This window comes from Vicia villosa, linkage group LG2 (genome assembly GCF_029867415.1).
Source record: "Vicia villosa cultivar HV-30 ecotype Madison, WI linkage group LG2, Vvil1.0, whole genome shotgun sequence".
NCBI lineage: Eukaryota > Viridiplantae > Streptophyta > Magnoliopsida > Fabales > Fabaceae > Vicia > Vicia villosa.
Genome location: NC_081181.1, coordinates 144,026,612 through 144,049,232, shown reverse-complemented (window position 1 = coordinate 144,049,232; position 22,621 = coordinate 144,026,612). Strand labels below are relative to the sequence as shown.

Here is a 22,621-nt window from a genome sequence, read left to right as displayed (position 1 = left end):
TCTTTATTGGCTACAATAAAGGTGTGAAGGGGTACTAGTTGTGGGATCCATTTAAGAGGAAGGTGGTTGTCAGTAGAGATGTTATATTTGATGAGCAGTCGATGTTGAAACATTCAGATGTGACAGTTGTTCCAGATACTGAGGTGGAAAGTTCCAGTTAGGATAAGATTCAGGTGGACATTGAGGATCCACCAATCGGTCCAAGGCAAATTGTAGCCTAGCAACAAGATGAACCAGGCTCAAATTCAAGTGGAGTGTAAGATTTGGGTGGAGTACAAGACTATACACTTATGTGTGATAGGGAGTCCCGCCGTACACCTCTAGTGAGATATGGGTATGAAGAATTAGCAGCATGTGCTCTTTCTACCAGTTCAAGAGACTCTTCTACTTTTCGAGAGGCTATGGCTAACTAGGATAAAGATAAGTGGATGGTTGATATGGTGGAGGAGATGAAGTCCTTGAAAATTAATGAGACATGGGATCTTGTTCAGTTTCCATAGGGAAAGAAAGTCGTTGGTTGCAAGTGGGTGTACAAGAAAAATCCAGCAGTAAGAGAAAAAGAAGCGGAAAAGTTCAGGCTCGTCTAGTTTCAAAGGGGTATTCAAAGAAGAAGGAGATTGATTATGATGAGATTCTCGGTCTAGTCGTTAGACACACTTCTATGATAGTAGTATTGGTGATGGTAGCCAACAAGGATATGAATTTAGAGCATATGGATGTTAAAACAGTTTTCCTCCATGGAATTTTAAATAAGCAAATCTACATGGAACAAGCATAGGGATTTAGTGATACTGGATATGAAGGACTTAATTGGAAATCGAAGAGGTCTTTGTATCGTTTAAAACAGTCTACAAGGCAGTGGTACAAGCGCTTTGATTCATACATGCTCTGGATTGGCTATAGAATGTGTGATTATGATTGTTGTGTTCATGTGAGCTGCCTTGATGATGGTTCTTTTATTTTCCTATTACTTTATGTTGATGATATACTGATTGCTGTCAACCATTTACATGATGTAAATGAGTTGAAGATCAAGTTGGGTAAGGAGTTTGATATGAAGGACCTGCGTGCTGCAAAGAACGTTCTTAGGATGGAAATTTACAAGGACAGCAGAGCTAATAAATTATGGTTGTCTCAGAAAAGCTATGTTGAAGGTGTCTTGAGCAAATTTGACACGAGCAAAGAAAAGCCTCTGAGTACTCCATTTGGCAAATCATTTTAAGCTCTGTTTAGAACAAAGTTCGAAGACAGACTCAGAGATTGAAGATATGTCTAAGATTCCTTATGCCAGTGCAGTTGATTGTTTGATGTATGTTATAGTTTACACTAGACCGAATTCGGCACAAAGTAGTTAGTCAAGTGTGCAAGTTCATGTCCAAGCCAGGGAAGCAACATTGGGAAGCAGTGAATCTTAAGGTACTTTAAGGGTACAACATATTGTGGTATCATGTTCAACATGGAGCAGGGTATTCCATTAATTATGGGATATGTGGATTCTGACTATGCAGGTGATCTGGATGATAGGAGGTCTACAACAGGGTATGTCTTTACTCTTGCGATGGAGCCTATATGCTGGAAATCATCATTTCAATCCATAGTAGCTATGTCTACAACTCAGACAGAATACGTGGTAGTAGTTGAAGTTGTCAAGGAAACATTGTGGCTTACAAGGTTAGTTAAAGAGTTGGGTGTTGAGCAAGATGGAATTCAGTTGCATTGTGATAGTAAAAGTGCTATATATTTGACGAACAATCAGGTGTATCATGCTAGGACCAAGCATATTGATGTGAGGTTCCACAAGATCAGGAAGTTGTTGGCGTCTGGACACAGATTACTTTAAAAGGCTCACACTTTAGAGAATGCAGTTGATATGTGTTAAAAGGGTAAGTATTTCCTTTATCGTTTCCACAGGTATTAGTGCGATACTACCGCCGTTCTACAATTAAATGTGTTTTGAGCTAAGGTTTTGTAAGAGATTGGTGACATGAAATGTAGATTGCATAAAAAGTAAACAAAGATAGCAACTAGGGTTTAAAAACGATTTGAGAAAACTCTGTCAAGATTAGTTTTCGTTAGCTTGCTTCATATATACTCAATTAACCATTCATATGAACTTATTAATGATTAATATAACCATGTATCATCTTGATACCGTTTATCTCTAAAGCAATATCGTGAATATTATCATATTAACCATTAGATGATCTCTCATGCCAACAATCAACATGATAATCTTAAAAGCTTGATAGAAGTGATTATCAACTCACAAATCTATCTCTATAATTTGTTTATTGATAGATGAATATCTTTTAGGTCAAGGTTTAAAACATATCTCTCAATAGTGATTCAAAACAACAAATAGAACATGAATAACAAGATATTCACCATATATTAATCATCAACCAAGTTCATACACATAATATTAAAAGAAATACATATTTACAAACTAACTACCTCTAATCTTAACACAAAAAGAGGTTTAGCTCTCTATAGTCATGGAAGCTTCAACAACAAGGAACAGGACAAGATTTACTAGCATCAAACTCAAAGAAGATGAAGAAGGATGTTTGGAAAATCTTGAGTTTCTTCTTGAACTTAGTTTTTCTCTTCTCTTTTCTCTTGCCCTAGATGTGTGTTGTGAGAAAGTATGGTGGAAAAGAGGATAAGAACACAAAAATATCTTCCAAGTGCCTAAAATTACAAGTGCCCAAAAAGTAGCTCCGCTTAGCGAGTTAGATCCGCTAAGCGGACTACACAGAATATCTGAAAAGCAAACAACGTCCACTTAGCGAGATTGGTCCGCTAAGCGGACACAAAAATTTGTCTCGCTTCTATTTTATGTTGTAATTAGCGCGCTTGAAGCTGGGTTGTTGAATTCACTTCACCTCCGCTAAGCGGACTTCCAAATTCCTTTCAGTTCTGCCATTTTCCAGTTAGTCTGCTTGGAGGTCGCTTAGAGGAACTTCTGATTTCCAACTTCTTGATTTTGCTTCCAAGCCTCCTCTAAGTGGATTTCTTTCACTCTTTCCATTTCATTCTTGCTCGTAGCTTAAAGACCTATAAAAAACAATTAAAATTCAAGAAAATTAATATTTACAATCAAAACAACATTTTATTTATTTACCAAAGTATTATGCATAATTGAATCAAAACTTGAGAAAAGAGTTAAACAATACCACCAAAAGTATGAACAAAATAGGTACAAATTGGATTCTAACAATATGTTGACCAAGTCAGTCACCAATGACAAGTTCAAACACTGTTTGGACTTGTTACATGTTTCTCGATGTTAAGCAGGAGGTGTACCTTCCCAGTTTTCAAGACGAATCGTTATGCAGAAAGTCTTCATAGGGGTTTGATATTCGCCAAACTGGAGATTGTTGAATATGACTCATAGTGTTGAGATAATTATGGGTTGTTGAGATAACTATGAGTTGTTGAGAGTATAACTCATATTGTTGAGATAATTATAGGTTGTTGATAGAATAATTCATATTATTGAGATAATTACGGGTAGAGATAATTGTTTGTTGAGAGAAATTAGGGATTAGGGTTTTAGATAAACTAAAACCTAGTATTATATACATGACTTGTAACACTGTAATCTATGTGCAAATTTACAAGTCAAAGGGAACTATAGCTACTCTATACTAAAGTCGCACACACGTAGGTAATTTGGTCGAATTACATGAACAGAGCTTTTATGTTTCTCTCTACTCTGATTTGTATTTGTGTTTATGTTCTAAGAAAGATGAAGAGGGTAAGATGCAAGAGGATGAAGACATTATAGACTTGCTTCTTGTGTTCACGTTAGCTGGTCATGAAAGCTCTGCTCATGGAATTTTGCGGACTATTATCCACCTCATGGATCATCCACATATCTTCCAAAAGCTAAGGTTTTTTTTATAAAAATAGTAATATTGATGCATTTTCAAAAGGATGGAAAGTTCTAGTTTGGAATAGAGGTGTTCACATGGATCCTGAAAATTACTTCAATCCAAATGAATTTGATCCTTCAAGTTGGGAGGTATGTATGAAAATTTTAATATTTGAATTGAAATTTTTGTCTTGTTTATATATTCTTTAACAATGCAGTAGTGAAATTAATCTGATGAACAAAATATGTCATTAATATGGTATGTGTACATTAAAAAATGTGATGCAGAACTACAATGCAAGAGCAGGATCATTCCTTCCTTTTGGATTAGGATGCAGATTTTTTCCAGGAAGTGATTTGGCTAAGCTTGAAATCACTATTTTCCTCCATCATTTTCTTCTTCACTACAGGTGTTTTTGCACTTACTTCCATTTTCCAACCATTGACTTATTAAAGCTATAGCTAGATGTTCATATGCTAAGAAAATTAAATAAATAAATAATCCATTCAATTTGGTTTTATGGTGCAGGATGGAGAGGATTAATCCGGATTGTCCAGTTACCTACCTGCCAGTGGCAAGGTCTACAGACAATTGTCTCGCAAGAATTATAAAAGTAACATAAGTCATGCAGACGCAGTCACAGTTGACCGAACTTCGTTATCAAAAATCATGTTTCTTGTTTTCCTATGTGCACTTTCGTACTTATATTCTTTTGAACTGTGATTGTTCTCAAACTTAATATGGAAACATTGAAGTGAAAATAATAGATAGATAGATGAGAAAAGACAGATTTTTCTTCTTAGTTACATGACAAACTAGATAGACTGACACACTGAAGTGTCGGCGACAATAACAAGCATGGAAACAACAATAACTTGAAGCAATTCTATTGCATTGGAAGAAAATAGACAACAAGATGATAGATAGATAGATAGTAGTACAATATTAAAAACAGTCAGTTCAATATAATGAAATTAAAATCAATGTGCAGCATCTTCTTCCTCACAAAATTTTGTGTACTCTTTTGGACCCAACAAGGAATCTAATTCAGCTGGACTACTTGGCTTTATTTTTATCATCCATCCATCTTCATACGGGCTTGAGTTGATCTTCAAGCAACAAAAGTAGAAAAATTAAGTTAGTTTTTGAAACGGCAAATACTAGTAAGTAGTTGATAAGTTAGTTTTTCTCTATCACCAGAGTTTGAACTCGGCCCTCGAATTTCTTTAACTCTTAACTTAAACCAGTTGAGCTATCCAACCTACCAAGTCTTTTCGACTTATTTTTCATATAAACTACTTCTAGTTCAGTTATCTTTTCAGTTATGCAGAGATTATTTCTATTCAGTAAGTACTTAACTAATTAAGCTTCATGTCCTAAAGGTGAGAGTGAATGAATGAACTTACCAGGCCAGGCTTTCCAGTGAGCTCAGTGTTAACCTCAATAATCTCACCAGAAATGGGAGAGTTTACATCACTTGTTGCCTTAACACTTTCAACAGCTCCGAAACCTTTACCCTTTGTAACTGCAACACCAGGTTCTGGAAGCTCCACAAACACTACCTCTCCAAGATGGTCCTGTAACCAACAAACAAGTGCAATTAATTCAACACCTTCACCTAAGTTGTAATACTTATCTTTATATTGTCACTTAACTACTACAAATCTTCAACCCTTATTTCAAACAATGAAGCACCAAAACAGACACAGAAATAAGATACACAGACATAGACATAACTACATAGAAAACAAGTATATATGAATTATATTAATAATATCATGTGAAGGCAACAGACCTGAGCATGGGCAGTGATACCAACTGTGGCAACTGATCCTTCATGCTTGACCCATTCATGTGAAGGTGCATACTTGAGTCCGTCCAATACTGCAAATTCAGCAACAAATAAATATGTATTATCATTAAAATATGATTGTAAATATGTTTCATCATTCAAAAGAAAAAGGTAATATGTGAAGAAAAGTACCAGTAGAGAAACATCTGGAGATGGAAAAGGGAGGGGAGAGTTGTAATCTAGAGGAAGAGGAGAGTTTGAGTGCATTGGCAGTTGAGGAAGCCCACATCCTGAGTGCCATTGCTAGGCTTGTGTTTGTGGGTAGTGTGTAGAACAAATAAAAATATCAATGAAATGAAATGAAATGATGAGATAGTGTTCATGTATGTGAGTGTGTGTGTTGCTTTTCTCCAAATATTATCTTTGATGAATGGTGGGTAGTGAATGCCTCATCCATTGTATGTACTACACTCCCATCCTCTTTTACTTTACAACAACACTTTCATAATGCTGTTATTAGTATTATTATACCTTAATAGTAACTACTATCCAATCAAATCAATAACCACATGTGCCTCTCCTAATCTTCATATTCAAGCTAACCTTTTTTCTAATATTTATAGTTTATATATTATATTATATTTTGAATTTATTTGGTCAATAATTAAAATGGAAAAATAGATAAAGTTGTAAGTAACTATGAATGATAATCACTCTTAAAAATTTTGATTAAAAAGATGAATGAGTACTATTTGATTTTGTTAAATTTTGTAGTCAACAAAAAATATGTTTTAATTAATCCTTTGTTGGGTCTATAGATTTAATATTTTGAAATCAATATTTTTTGTTTAATGAGTAATTTATATAGATATACTAATTTAACTTTTATTGATTACATTTTAGTAGTTATAAAACAAATAATGATAGTATAAATGATGATTTATTGTAAAAGTTACGATGACAAAGCAATGAAAAAAAAAAAAAAGGAGAAAGTGAAAAAATTAGCAAAATATTGGCCCTTTCATACCTCATAATGGTTCTATTTGAGCTGCATATGGGCAAGTGTCACTCCAAAAGTTACATTGATGCTATTTTGAACTATTGAGTAGCATAGTGACGCTCACAAACTTTCAGGGCACGCAAATTGCAAAATTGCGGCGATCCCTATATCTAGAATGGAACAATTATGCATTTTCAAGAATATTTCTATATAATGTAAAACTCATCTAAGATTATGAATTTTATGATCAAGAGGGCATATTTTGCACTTAAGGGGGAAGGGAAAACTCATGACATCATCAGAGAATCATTATAATTGTTTGTAAAGACTATTTACAATGGTTTCTAAATTTAACACCCTACTTTTTCACTTTTTATACTCCACATCATCTTCTCTCTCTTCCACCTAATAATTCAACACACATTCAACTTTTACTCACTACAATAGTTTTGTTTAATAAAATTCAACACCCTACTCCACTACTTTTATTTCATATTCTTATTTTCTTTTACATTTTTGTTTTATGATTATATATTAAAATTAATTATATATTAATATTATTATCAATTGAAATTATGAAAAATGATGAATTTTAATATTATTATATTAATATTATTATCAATTGAAATTATGAAAAATTATGAAAAAAGTGGAATTTTTTTGTGTGTCCAAATCAAATGAACCAAGTCTCTATTTATAGACAAAAAAAATGATGAATTTTGGTGAAAATAAAAATAAATAAATAATTTATTTACTATAAAATAAATGACATTAAATAATTATCATAAAATAAAAATATAAACACTCACAACAACCAATAATAATTTGCCAAAAATATTATGTGGCCCCCACTAATTTCTCATTCAACATGTTGAATGTTTTCAACACTAAATAATCCACATCACTTTCAATATATGATTCAACACACCATTGTACCAATTCAACTATTCGAAAAAAAATTCAACACCTAAAAACCAGAGATTAGTTCTCATAGATTACGCCCTTCCTCCTTTCCCCCGGATGGATTTGCCCCTTATGATATGAATCATGTGATTTGTGTAGATATATTCTCTATAATGGATCTTTTCTTAAAATTAGTGTGTTCAATGTTTTTTTTACCGAATTGGGAGAATCGGTTTATATAATAATGAAAATTAATCTTAGGTTTTCATATTAAAATTTATAAACATTGTGAAAATATTTATGATTCTCAGACATAATTTGTTGTCGCATTAGATATTTTATAAAACTTTCTTCATTTGTGACTTTCCCCCAAAATTATTGAAGGGTAGTATTTAAACAAAGTGGGTTCCGGTGATGTTTAAAAAAATGAGTTCAATTTATGGTGCATATTATTTATGTGTAACATAAAAACTGCGCAGATAAAAATTAAAAATATCATGTGTTTTAATTGTATTGTTGTTTGTGCACAAATTTATTAAGTTTAAAATTATCTATATGATATTATACATGATTGCTAATATGAAAATACATTATAAGTAATTTGAGTATATTTTAGACTATTAAAAGTTATAGAAAATATAAATGATTTTGGTTTATTATTTGTTTTCTATTGTGAAATTTTATTCGAATATAGCATAGAATATCATTAAATATAAAACTTGATTTTAACACATAAAATCAAGGTTGTTAAAATTTCGATTTAAAACCTAAACTCTATAGATTTTATGTTTTTAGGTCAATATTTTGTATTAAATCGCAGGTAAAAACCTTTTTAGGTAAAATCGTATTCTAGAACGATTTTAAGTGATTTAAATCTTTCTGAAATCGATGAAATCGTGTAAAATCATGTAAAATCGTTGGACTTTACTCTGATTTGATTTTACTTTTTTTTGTCAAAATTTATAAATCACATTTTATATTTTGACCCATAAAATTTTTTCTATGAATTTTTAATTTTATTCACATTCATATCTTGGTTATAATATTAAAGAATATTTAACATTTGAAAGTGGATTTAATCAAGTCGAATATGAATGTTCTAATGAAGATGATGTTGTAGAAGAATTGAAATTTTGATTAAGTTGAAGTTGAAGATGAAAAGATTTGTTTTTTTGAACTTGAAAAACTTATGAAACTATTATTTTTATATAATTTTTTGGATGTTACATTTTATGATTTGGTGGACAATTTATGTAGTTTGATACAAGTTTGTGAATATTACACTTTATTATGATGATATAGTATATTTTTGCTTTATAATTAAGTTAAAATTGTAAATAATTAATGCATTTAGAATATTATATAAATATATATGTCGTATATATAAATTTAATATAATTTTAATATGAGGTAAACTCTATGATTTTACGTTTCGATTTCACCTAAATAAAACGAGTCAAGGTAAAAACTTGATTCTGACAACCTTGCATAAAACATATTATGTATATGTTAGTTATGCTTTGAAAATGTTTTAATGGCCTAAATACAGTTTTTGTCGTCCTATTTAGATGTTTTTAACTTTTTGATCTCCTATTTCAAAATTTATCTTGGTTTCTCGATTTTACTTTCCTTGAAATTTTTTTGGCCATCTTTAACTTTTGCAAACGTGGTAGTGATGATTGAGATGAAAGAGATTATTTTTAATTACGTGAGTAGGATAATTTATCAGTAAATATTTTTTTACAGAATAAATTAATAATTAATAATTTTAATTAAATGTTTTAAAAATTTATTTGAAATTAATTAATATAAATTTCAAAAGAAATTTTTTAGAATCAACACCTATTTCTATAAAACATCTCTCCAATCTACAGTAGACACTAGACACCAAGTTATATTTGTGTAAACACTAAAAGTAAGGGTAACAAAAACAATGTGGGACAATGTTTTATTTAAGTATCATGGGTAATTCAAATATTAGTTAGTTTTTGTTTCCTATTTTGTGAATTTCTGATTTTTTTACTCATGTGCCACAAAAATGAAACAAAAATACCAATATGCCATGAAATAAAAAAAAAATACCAGTTTGCCACACTTTCTTTTGGGGTCCGTCCAAGGGTTGGCCGGACTGATGAAACACTTTTTTCTTTTGTTGGGGTCCGGCCAGGGGTTGGTTGGACTCTAACTAGTCCGTTTTTTTTTTGTTTTTTTAATTGATTTAAATGTTTTATTAATTATAATAAATGTTTTTATTAGTTATAATGATTAAAATATAATTAAAAATGTAAAAAATATTATAATAAATAAAAAAATAATTTTTTTATTATAAACAATGATTAAAATATAATAAAATATAATAAAAAACATTATAATATAATAAAAAAAAATTATTTGCCAATAAATTTTTTTTAATTGAATTTAAGGATTTATTAATTATAAAAATTGTTTTTTTATTATAATTAATGATTAAAATATAATAAAAAAGCCAATATTTATTTTATTCAATACATAAACGGGTACAAGGAAAAAAAGCCTATTTTTTCTTCTTTGGTTGGACCATATGTCCCCCAGTGAGACATTTTTTGGGTATCTTTGGTCTCGTACCCCTACGTAACGGTTGATCATTGTTTGGTGGAGGTTGCCTTTGTGGAGAATCGTCGCTTGAAAGATCTTACTTATAGGCAATGTGGCTGTACAATCTTACTTATAGGCAAAAAAATAATAATAAAATATATGTTCTCGTCCATCTATTGGCCGAACCTACACATGCTCGTCCATCTATTGGCCGAACCTACACATGTTCGTCCAACCCGTGACTTACTCATATTTTTAATAATTAAAATAGCATTTTTTTAATTTTTTATTATATTTTAATCATTAATTATAATAAAAAAACAATTTTTATAATTAATAAATCCTTAAATTCAATTAAAAAAAATTTATTGACAAATAATTTTTTTTTATTATATTATAATGTTTTTTATTATATTTTATTGTATTTTAATCATTATTTATAATAAAAAAAATTATTTTTTTATTTATTATAATATTTTTTACATTTTTAATTATATTTTAATTATTATAACTAATAAAAAACATTTATTATAATTAATAAAACATTTAAATCAATTAAAAAAACAAAAAAAAAACGGACTAGTTAGAGTCCAACCAACCCCTGGCCGGACCCCAACAGGAGAAAAAAGTGCTTCATCAGTCCGGCCAACCCCTGGACGGACCCCAAAAGAAAGTGTGGCAAACTGGTATTTTTTTTTCATTTCATGGCATATTGGTATTTTTGTTTCATTTTTGTGGCACATGAGTAAAAAAATCTGAATTTCTTGTATGCATGTGGTTAAGGGTGTTTACGGTGCGGTTTGGACGGTTTTGATGTAAAAAATTATCTGAACCGCAAGAGAAGCGGTTCGGTTTGGTCAAAACATAGCAATAAACCAGCGAAAGCGGGTATTGTTCATTGTTTTCTTCAAAAGCAAAATAATTTCCCTAAATCAATTTACTAATTATCTTAGCTAAACAACGAGTGAACGAAATTCAGTAATCACATTTGGTGTTTGAGGAATAATATATTTTTTACTACTTTGATATAGATGTGCACTTGCGGCGTGCCAATCATTAGGAGACTCAAGAATGAGGAGGCCTAAGTAAGCAGAGGCTACAATATATAGTATATAGGTCATCCTTTTAATGTTGCCACGACCACCTATTACTCTTCGGAGAAAGAATAAAATCCTGAATAACCGAAAGAAGATTAAAAATCAAATCCTATTCATAATCATAGAGGGAGGTTCTTCTCCAATTATGATTCCAGGCCCAGCCTTCACCATCCCACACCCCAATCTTTCCCCGAGACTAATCAACCTGGTCAGAGATTGAGAAAATCCTTAGGAACCTTGCACTAAGAGGAGTGATCCCGACCTAAGAGTATTTTTTAAAAGAAGCAAGAAAACCATAACCAACTTTCTTACAGAGATTAGCTATAATCCAGTTCGAGAGATCCTCAACTTTAGAGTCAAAGAGGGACATTCATCTCCACCAAGAAGAAACAAGTAGAAGACTAGTAGCTCGGCCACCCATGAAAGATGAAGTACAAATGATTATGTATCTAAAAGATAAAATACCACATCGGAGACAAAAAAACACCCAAGATAAGTCGTCACTTCCACTTTTTCAAAAGGGACAAATTAACCTACCAAAAATCACAAACACTGAGACCTTCAAAATTCTAAAGAAAATTCTAAAGCTTACACTCATCAAACTACCTCACCCAGACAATCTTAGAATCACTTTTCACCTATTTCTATAGAAATCATCCTTAAATTTTCCTTATCTTCTTCCACACCTTAACAGACGACATCTTTTAGAAAAACAAAAAGAAAATAGGAATATCGTTTGTCTTGATATCACGGAGAACATAATGAGTTTTTGTGTGTCATGTATATATAGCAATGTTATGCTTACACCCATTTCCTACACCAAATATTTACATTATATGCACTATTTACTGTATTTATACGGTGAGCAGTGTTTTTTTAAATAAAAATATATATTTATGAACAGTGACAGACATGTGAACAGTGTACGTGAACAATGCATGAACGATGACTTTTAGTAGTAAAACAAAGTTGGTTAATGAAATGATGAAGTTGGTTAATAAACACTCATATATTAGGAATAACTTAGTAGTAAAACAAAGTTGGTTAATGAAAAGCAAAAAGTTGATTAATAAAGTGATGAAGTTGGTTAATAAACACCTAGATATTTAAAATAATTTTTAGTAATAAAATAAAATTGGTTGATAAAAAATAAATGTTGGTTAATAAAATTATGAAGTTGGTTAATAAATATCTGGATATTAAAAATGATTTTTAGTAGTAAAACAAAACTGGTTAATGAAATATAAAATGTTAGTTAATAAAGTTATGAAATTGGTTAATCACACAATTTTAAATCCGTATATTCATTCTAAAAATAAAAAATAAATAAAATAATTTACTTATTTTTTAAAAATATTTATTATTACGATATTTCATTGTTCATAGTATTGTTGAACAATGAAATACTGTATATTGTATGTGTTTGGTGTAACCTTATTATAAGCATCAAGTGCCATTTGTTCCCTCATGATCCAAGAAAGTGGTGAATAACCTATAAGCAGGGGTCGGCCCTGGGCCAGGGCAAGCAGGCCCACAGCCCAGGGCCTCAACTAAACAGGGGCCTCAATTTGGGGGGGTGTGGCCATGAAATTATAGACTGAAATAAAAAATTATATATCTATTAGCGAAATAATTATTAAACAAGGTGATTGCAGCTCAGTGGTTTGGGCCTTGTCTATGAAACTTAACGTTCTTGGTTCAATTCCTGGCAGTGAGGCAAAAGCTTATTTTTCTTCTCAAATTTCTATAAAATTAGCATCTTTCAAATATTAATTATAAAACAATTTATATATAATTAATTAAAATTTATAATTAAATTTTAAATTAAATTTTATTCTCGATAATTATTTATTATAATCCTTATAGTTTTATTTTAATTTATTTTAGTATAAATTTTAGAGACTATTTATATGTTATAATTAAATATTTAAAAGTTTGTTATACAATTAATTTATTTATTATCAAATTTTTATGATGAAATCAAATTTATTATAATTTGTGCTTTGATTTATTATTTTTCTAATATAAAAACAAACTTTTTACGATTCAGGTAAACCTCCGTGTTAGGGTCTTAAAGTAAAAGAAAACGCCACTTTCATTTTTTTAGATGGTGGATGTTACTTAGAAATTGGAGCAATTAAGACACTTAATAGATTCTCATTCTTAATTCAGTTATTCATATTTCAATTTGAATTCTTTAATGACTACTTATCCGCATTGAAATTCTTTTTATTGTTAGAAACAACCAAGACTTCATATTTTTTATTTTGTCTCCGAAATTCTTCTTTATTTTGGTGGATTTATTAGGGGCCAATTTATTTATTTGTCCTGGGCCTCTAAAAAGTCGGGACCGGCCCTGCCTCTAAGCAAGATAAATAATAATCATGAACAATAATTTTATTTGGATAAAAAACTAATCAAACATATATAGCAAAAACTCTTACATATGAGTATTGAATATGATTTTTGAACACTTATCATAAAAATATTTATGTATAAATTATCTCTATAATAAAAGATTAAAATAAAAACTATTTTCATAAAACCTAAGACCAAAATATTTCATAAACTTTTTAGTAACTCAATATCAATATAGGTTTACATGTCCAGACTGATAGAGAATAATTATTGTCCACAAACCAAAACAGAGATATATAAACTTACTCTTATTTTGAGAACCATACAGATGGTTTCTGAGTGAACCCTTTTGAGCATATTAAAAAACTAGGAACAACTCATCATGACTAGCTGCATAGCAAATCAATTCTACCTTGACAAATTAATAAAAGAATACAACTCAGACTTTCAATACGGAAATTGGCTCAAAAATCAAAGGTGTTAAATATTATGATCGAAAGAGAAATTACCAAGTTAGCATGATGAACCTTGCATAGAACTTTCACCTCTGATGTAAATTTTGTTCTTGTACTTATCTGTCATTCTTATAACAGCAACTTTCTAGAAGGATTCAAGTAAGAGTGTAGGACAAAAATACATGCTTTATAGGTTATACTATAACTGACTTTAAATATATAGTCACGAAAACGGTTGCGAAGGAGGCTATAGTACATAGATCTGTATGTTCCATGTCTAAGTAGATTGGAAACAAAGAAGCCTTCTGTTGAGGAAAAAATCTCATCATATGCAGAAATTACCAGCTTATCCATGTCAAATACGTCAGGCCCTAGAATTGCAGTAATACATGTAAGCATATATATAATACATGCCAAACATAATTACTTTGATCTACAATACGATAAGAAGGTTTCTTGAAGGTTTTGAAATGGTAATCGTGTGATTGCTCGAGTCACCGTCTGTCTGCTTCTGATATCCATTTGTCACATCTGTATCTTCTAGAACCACAAAACCCTTGGGACAGCATATTTTTTTATGATTTCCGGAATCAGAGGAACAATTCGACTATCTAAGACACACATAAATGATGCTCATATTAGCTTAAGTCATGTAAGAAAACCTTCAAAACTAGAAAGCTCAGATATTATTTTATTAATTCAGTCACTTTATCCCAAATACCAATTACAGTAAGTCTCATACCAAATGTAGCCCCATTGCTCACATTCTACTCAATTGCCATGAAACAAACAATATGCCACTGCACAAAGTTATATATAGAACAAAACTCATCAAATGTAAGACTCTTAACACCCCTTCACAAAGCTATATAGTCCCTAACTTGTGTAGTGTTACCCGAGTAACTTGATATAAGGTGGCTCATGAGATCTTGGATAGGCTCTATACCTTAAAATTTGGGTTAGGACTAACTCTACGGAATAAAACCAGCTTGTAACGGGAAAAGTGTCCATCACTTGTATACACACATTGACAGATTATATCTCATCTAATGAGAGACTCTCAGCACATCCTCAACCAAAACATCCCTCTCAATTCACAAACATAAGAATACAAATACATAAGCATACACACAGGAAAATTCTAAGAAGAATGATTGAATAAGATTGCAATGAAGGAAAGACAAACCAGAATCGAGAGGAATATAATAAAGTGGTACTCTAATTGTAAGGCAGTTAAACAAACACTTAACATGCAGCTAAATTGAAGTTTGAAGAAGAGGGAATTGGAAGCCATAAAGTGGTACTCTAATTGTAAGGCAATTAAACAAACACTTAACATGCAGCTAAATTGAAGTTTGAAGAAGAGGGAATTGGAAGCCAAAAAAGGAGGATTAACGAATCAGATTGAAAAAAAATTGGGTTATAGATCCCACAAGGGGAAAGCCTTAACCGGATGTGTTAACAGGAAAGCCCGAAAGCTGTTCCCATCCCTGTCAGGGGAGATGCCAACCATCTCTCCTTTTCACGAACACAATATTTTACAACTGCACTTGGTTTATAAATGTAATAATATTGATGTTAATTACCGATGTGGGACTATTTGTTTACAAAACCCTTCAACTATTAGAATTGGGTGTCTATGCGTTGGGTCAACCCATAAAATCTGGTGAATTCCATCCAAAAATATTTAAAAGAATGGGGTGAGTTGGGTAATTTAGTGGATATGGGTTTAAAAATTAAAAAACCCACAAAAATTCACTGACGCATTAATCAAATATTTATTAATATAATTTTAATTATTATGATGTATTAACTTAGTTGTTGCAATTTTAGTCTCTTAACATTATTATTTTCATAAATCGTAACTTTAATTAATTTTGAATGTTTCACTTTTTAATTATTTTGATGCTAATACAATTTTATGTCATACAAATTTTAGTTTCTTACTAGTATTTTATAATAGTTTTTATTAATTGATGATATAGATTATTATTTTATGTTACTAAAAGATACTAAAAATAGGTGATCTAATTAATTTTAAGAAGATAAAAATGTTGAGTAGTTCTTTTATAAAAAAAAATGATGACTCATCATTTAGTCATTTAACTTTAATAAAATAAAAAAATTTATGGACAACAAACTGTCCAATTCAACCCAACTCAAAAATTAATAGGTTTGCCTAAACCAACTAATTGATGTAACGGATAGTTATTTTACCTCATCCAAATTGAAGTGTCCTATATGAATTGGGCATGAGATTTGCCCAAACCGACTCATGTACACTCCTATATACGAGCGTGAATATGGCAATTGTATTCTTATTTAGTGGATACATGAAAAATAAAAAATAAAAAATATCCGCAATGAATACTTGATGTAGGTGAGATGTCTGCTAGTATCGAAGGACAAGCTGTGCGTCAGACCAGTTCGGTAGGATTTGGGCAAGTTTCGTGCCTGATGTTAGAATTACTCGTATTATATCGTTTTGAAAAGGGAATCGGCTCGAGAGTTCAACACACTGCTTTGCATTGACCTATGAATTTTTAAGCCATTTAAGTTTGTTTCTGGCCCAAAATCAACAATTTACTATTTTATTTCATATTTGATTTTATTTTTGAATTTGATTCCGTTTTAGATTAAAAAGCCATTTGAGTCTCTTTAAATCCATTAGGATTATTTTGTTCTATGTATTTAAAGATCTTTGACGTGGTCATAAAAATTATTTTTCATTATAATAAAATTCAGAGTTTTTTTTCCTTTCTGAAAGATTTCAGAGTTTATCTGACAGGTTTTGCGTTTGCACTTCTGTATTACATTCTAAATTTAACACTTGTTATTCCTTTTGAGTTTTCGATTGCGTCAATACTTCAGAATAAATATGGACACTTGCACACATTAATTATTCATTAACATAATCGAATATGGATACATGTGCAGATAATTTAGTATTCAACCGCCCTGTAACCACAAACGGTAGATTTATATATTTTTAATTTATATTAGTATATAAAAATGTATTTCTACTACTTTAAAAATATTCATAACTATTAAATTATTATACATTTTAATATAAATACTGGTTTATTATAAAAATAAACAATCAAATTTTAAATATTTTGTTAATGTTGTTAGACATTTAAAAATATGTGACTTTTTTAATTGATTGTTTGTTTTTTTGTTAGATCTTCAAGTAATAAGTACGATTATAAGTATTTAGTCGGGGTGGCAGAATGGATATGCCCCTTTGAATATACTTATTTTGCTTGCATTTTTTTAAAGATAAGTCGAGGATTTAGATCTGCACTCTCTAATAGGTTCGTCTCGTTTCACCTCTTTTTTTTCGCACTTTTGCATATCCAGATATTGACTTTTTTAAAATTTTTAGACTAAAATAGTACAGTGTCTGCGGTCCCGTCCTTTTTTTTTTTTTGCGAATGCAGACATTAACATAAATTTTTGTAATTTTTAAACTAAAAATGTGTGGTATATGTGGACCCGCCCCCGCTCCATCCCATTTTTTTTGCGGATTTTTATTTGTGCATCCAATAACTTAAGTTTTTATAATTTTTAGGCTAAAAAGAGTAGTGTTGGTGTTTGTGGGCCCATCCTCATTTTTTCCAGGATGGACAAGGTTTTAAATCCGCACTATACTCAGTATTCAAACCCCCAAGATATGTCTTGAGTTTAAATCCAACTAAATGCTAGTGGAGGGTGGAATTGATCATCTTGAATTAATCGGTTAATGGATTTTTTTTTTCATTTTTTTATTTGTAAAACAGTTTTAAAAAATTAGGTTATCCAAACAAATATTTTTTTATTTTCTTTAAAATATTATAATAGATTTTTAAAAAATAATCAAAAAACAAATACATTTATAAAACACATTTTAAATACTCGAACACCCTTTACCAGTTACCACCCACCTGTTTAACCTTTTTTTGTATCAATGTGTGTCCATCTCTTACTTAACTAGTTCTTATGATTCTTACATCCAATTAGAGTCAAATTTGAGTTTATAAAAGAGATAGATTATGCGGACATTACTCAACAATTTTCAGCTAAAATTCAACTCATTTAATTCATAAAATAAGTTCAACGAATTAAATATTTAGTTGAATTTTGAACTATTTTTAAAGTGATTCGATTCATTAAAAGTCCCGCTTACTTTCCTTTTATTCGGATTGGTATGTTTTCGAGCAAATTGGATTTCTTTTCTCGCCCTAAGAAATAGTATGTAGAACTTAACTTCTCATGTTTGATTACATGAAAAGAAACAATTATTGACATTCCTCAAACAGAAACATGTATATATCCTTCATACACAACTATACAAGTCCTATCATAATTCTGTTTTTTCACTCACCTTACAAACGTATTTTACAAGTTGCAAAAGACATAAATACATTAGAATTACACGTTGATTAATGAAGCCCCAATTGTCCCAATTGTTACAAGTACTGAAGTAGACACTTCATTTTGTCAAAATTGGTTAAAAACCATGACAAGAAAAAATAAATTTGTTTATTTGAATTTATATTTTTACCAAGTTGACATAACATGTTTAGATTTAGCACAATCCTATGATGGTGATCATTTAGAAGATGGATCCAATAAACTTTTAATCTGACTCCGTACTTTATCTCTAATAGAAGAATATGGAAACTTATCTATCACTTCACCACCAAATGCAAATATTAGAACCCTTCTAGCTGCTTCTGAATCAATGCCGCGTGCTTGGAAATACAAGAGTTGGCTTTGTTCTAGGTCACTTATTGCAGCTCCATGGGAACACTTGACGTCATCAGCGATGATCTGGAGATTTGGTTTAACATTTACAGTTGCACGAGGTTCAAGAAGAAGGCTTCTTGTTAACTGTCCTGCATCTGTCTGCTGGGCATATCTACAAAAGAATATTATATTACTGATACAATGTGGCGTATGTATTTGTGAATAAATGCAAGACATATCCGATCCATGTTTGATCTTGTTGAGATAATCATAAAAACATGTTTACACATAGATCCACAATACAATTTGGCCTAAATTAATTTCTGAATGGTTGTTAAAAAAGAAGAATTACCTGTTAACCTTAACGTTTCCGTCAAAAACTGCTTGTCCCTGTGAATGAGTCACAATGCACTTATGAAGCTGACGAGAATAGCCCCTTGGATGATCAAATACAAGACTACTGTGAAGATCCTGTGTTTGATTACCAGCAGACAAGTGCAAAGTTGATAACTCTGTCACTGTTTCCGGACCTAGTTGTTTGATATGAAGATTATGCCTTCCTAGTTTGCCTCCTGTGCTTACCTCTGTAAGCTCGTATGTACTGGATGACTCCTACAAACAATTAACAAAGATTTACAAACCAATCATGCCAAATTTCTTCTACATATCCACTCTTGCATAACTTCGCAAAAATAGAAAACAAAAATGTTGGTTGTTACAAAACAATTGTTACACGAAATGCAAGAATAGAAGATATTTTCAAACAATTACTTTTCTATCCTCACTAGTAATCATTTACATTTCCCTTCCCCTGTGGTTAGCCATTATCTTAGTCAAAAGCCCATATGAAAACTTTCACACTACATAGCAAAGCCCAAAAGAAAATCACTCTTTTGAAGTCAATACTTGTTATAGATAATAAAGGAAATATGAGTACTTTCTGGGTGATATAAACCTAATGACAAATAATGGCAGTGAGATCTTCTATCATTTACTAAAAATAATTGTTTTGAAAGTGATTCCATTTTTTGCATAGGTCCGGGAAACCTGTTGTGTATGACTTGACTTGTATTCACTAATAAGCAGTTTATCGAAGCCATTGAAGCTAAAAGCGCAACTAGCATAGCATGGCAATATTACAATTGAATAGTAGTATTTAAACACTATATTATACCACATAACAGATAGAATTGCATAATTTAAAAACTTAAACAACTCCTTTTTAGTCGGAGACATAGTCTTAGGCACAATTGGCCAAACTTTGCAATCAATGTTTGAGTTGTTGTGATTTATCTATCTTCTAGGTTTACTCTTGTAACATAATCTTTTCATTCCATAAAAAATAACCATATATTCGACTTCAAGCCCAATTGCATACAAATCAAGTTCATGAAAATCCTATTTTTCGTAATCTTAACTCTAAGGCAATTATACAAACACTAAACATGCACCTAAATTGAAGTTCAAAAAAGATGATTAACCTGGCGAACAGAGGTCCATTTGATGTGTGCAGCAAGAGGTGACTGAGTCTGAATATAAGAATGCCTAACTTTACCCCCTTCCCCAATCACCACTTCCAAAGCAGCATTAGTCCAATAACACTCATTCTCATTCTGTTCATCATTAGAAAACTCTTCAATTATATCAACTTCTCCACCTTTCTCCACCACCACCAACACCCTCGGATTCGAAAGATACAAATCTTTCGAACCCTCCTTACTACCCTGCAACGAAGAATAACCCAAATGAACCGGAGTTTGAAGACGACAACCCTCCGGAACATAAACCACTGTCAAATCAGGAGCACCCATACCGTTAATTGACCAAAACAAATCACCATTTTCCAATCCACAAAGCAACTCCAACACCCTTTCAGCAATAGTAGAATCCAAATTCAACAAACCACCAACGTAAACCCCATCGGGAAATCCCGAGGTTTCAGACAGTGAGCTTATGAAGTGTCCATCAACGATGCTGACGTGGCAGGGGAATTGGGAGGTGGAGAAAGGCGTTATGGTTGGGGTTGGTGTTGGAATTGGGGCGGGGAGAATTTGGGAAGAGCGGAGGAAAGAGAGGTCGGTGAAACGAAAGGGTTCGTCTCGGCGGGAAGGCCATGAGGATGAGAGGAGAGATTCGGAGGAGGCTTCTCGGAGATTTTGGAGAGGTTGTGGCGTTGGGACGGAGTCTTCTAAGGCTTCGGCGAGGTCGAGAACGAAGGGGTCTGAAGAGATGGAGATTGCGTTGTTGAGGGAGACTCTGGTTTTGGTTCTGATTGTTTTTTGGAATTTGGATGAGGAAGAAGATGCAAATACGAGATTACAAGGTGCGGGTATCAATGCTATGCCACTCATTGTTGTTGAGTTCGGTTCCTAGTTTCTTCAACACTGACTCTTAACTGAAGAAGAAAAAAGAAGTGGTGTAGATGGTAAATATGGGATTGTAGGTAGTAGTAGCTTTAGAACTTTACTTAATGGGCTAAAAAATTGAGGATTACTTTATCCACACCCCATGGGGTGAGGAAACACATTCAAAATCCAATTTTATCCTTTTCGAATTTCAAATATACATCTCCTCCGGACGCACACAAAAAGGTATTATTAGTAAGACATATTTCGTTTATGTCAAAAATTAATTCGGAGACGCATCTTTAAATTTGTATTTATTTATTGAGCTAGTTTACTTAACTACTCAATGATATCATGAAGATGTATCTCCGAATAATCATTGAATGTTGATGGTGTATTTAGTTGATTGAACTAGTTTATTTAACTACTTAGTGACAATTCTAGAGATGCATCTCTGAAACTGTCTATGCAGTAAATTGAAGATAACATCACTTTGCATGTTCTTCTTCCTTATGACTAAACACCATTTTTCTTTAAAAATCCTTTAAAAAAAACCTCCTTCCATTCTCAATTAACTTTTTTCCTAAAATAGCATTCCTGTGTTTTATCACATCAAAAGGAGTATAAAAAGTTGGAATTTAAGGTAATGTACATGTATTTCCTTCCTCATTGCTTGCATTAATCTAGTTTCTACTATGTAAAAATGAATATTATGTCCGAAGATGCATTTCTGGAGTAGGTGGCATGTTATCTCAATATGCATATCCGGGTGGTTTTGACATCTGAAATTCAATACTAAATCAGTTTTCTGTTATGCTTAGTTGTAGATATGGTGCACCCTGATACATTCTCAAAAGCTACTATGTATATGAATGTTAAACCGGATGAAGTGGGGGATGTTGTTAAATCAGGTGATGTCGAATATGGTGTTAAATTGTTTGATGTTGAGGTGGATGTTAAACCGGTTGTTGTCGAGGTAGATGCTTGTGAACAATTTACAACTAAACAAGTGTTTGAGGATTGTGAACATATGTTCAGTAAATCCGCATGGACACCGCTAAATTGAGATTCAGTGTTGTAATTAGGAGGTATAAAAATGGTTCTTTCTGCTGGCCTAACCCACTCACCTAATGGAACATTCGTAGGTGGAACATAGGTCCTACTCTAATGTGTTCTATGAGGTATTCCTCTTTTGTCGAAGACGGAGTTTTTCTTTCTCCTGTCTTTACCAACCTGTCTTGGTTGCAGAGGTGCAACCTTCTCTAGTTCTTTGGTAGCCTTTATGTCAAATAATGCACTACAACATGGACAAAGCATTACGTTAGAGCATTTAATCTTGCACCTATTTGAGAAGTAAATCAGTTCTTCCCTAACTTTGGGATAAGCCACTTTCATCTACTCACTGTAGTCGAGCCACTTTCATCTACTCACTAGAGTCTTCCAACTTTTGAAATTCTCAAGTTCTGTTCTTAGTCTTTTGGATGAATACCC

General features: G+C 31.7%; 2 protein-coding genes and 1 non-coding gene across 3 annotated transcripts; all 3 read right to left on the bottom strand.

Annotated features, from left to right (window-relative positions):
* Positions 1-4,627: 4,627 nt before the first annotated feature.
* Positions 4,628-6,084, bottom strand: LOC131646961 (glycine cleavage system H protein, mitochondrial). The gene is made up of 4 exons (XM_058916886.1): positions 5,863-6,084; positions 5,674-5,762; positions 5,285-5,455; positions 4,628-4,987 (listed from the first exon to the last, which is right to left on the bottom strand). The coding sequence occupies exons 1-4, from the start codon at positions 5,969-5,971 to the stop codon at positions 4,859-4,861; spliced, it is 498 nt and encodes a 165-aa protein (XP_058772869.1). The 5' UTR covers positions 5,972-6,084; the 3' UTR covers positions 4,628-4,858.
* A 9,381-nt stretch (positions 6,085-15,465) lies between these two features.
* On the bottom strand, positions 15,466-15,589 carry LOC131654474 (U6atac minor spliceosomal RNA). The gene has a single exon (XR_009299505.1). It is a non-coding gene; the product is annotated as a U6atac minor spliceosomal RNA (small nuclear RNA).
* Positions 15,590-18,343: 2,754 nt separating this feature from the next.
* On the bottom strand, positions 18,344-21,179 carry LOC131652310 (protein ABCI7, chloroplastic). The gene is made up of 3 exons (XM_058922140.1): positions 20,267-21,179; positions 19,138-19,397; positions 18,344-18,957 (listed from the first exon to the last, which is right to left on the bottom strand). Exons 1-3 carry the CDS (start codon positions 21,134-21,136, stop codon positions 18,648-18,650), a joined length of 1,440 nt encoding a protein of 479 aa, XP_058778123.1. The 5' UTR covers positions 21,137-21,179; the 3' UTR covers positions 18,344-18,647.
* Positions 21,180-22,621: the final 1,442 nt, after the last annotated feature.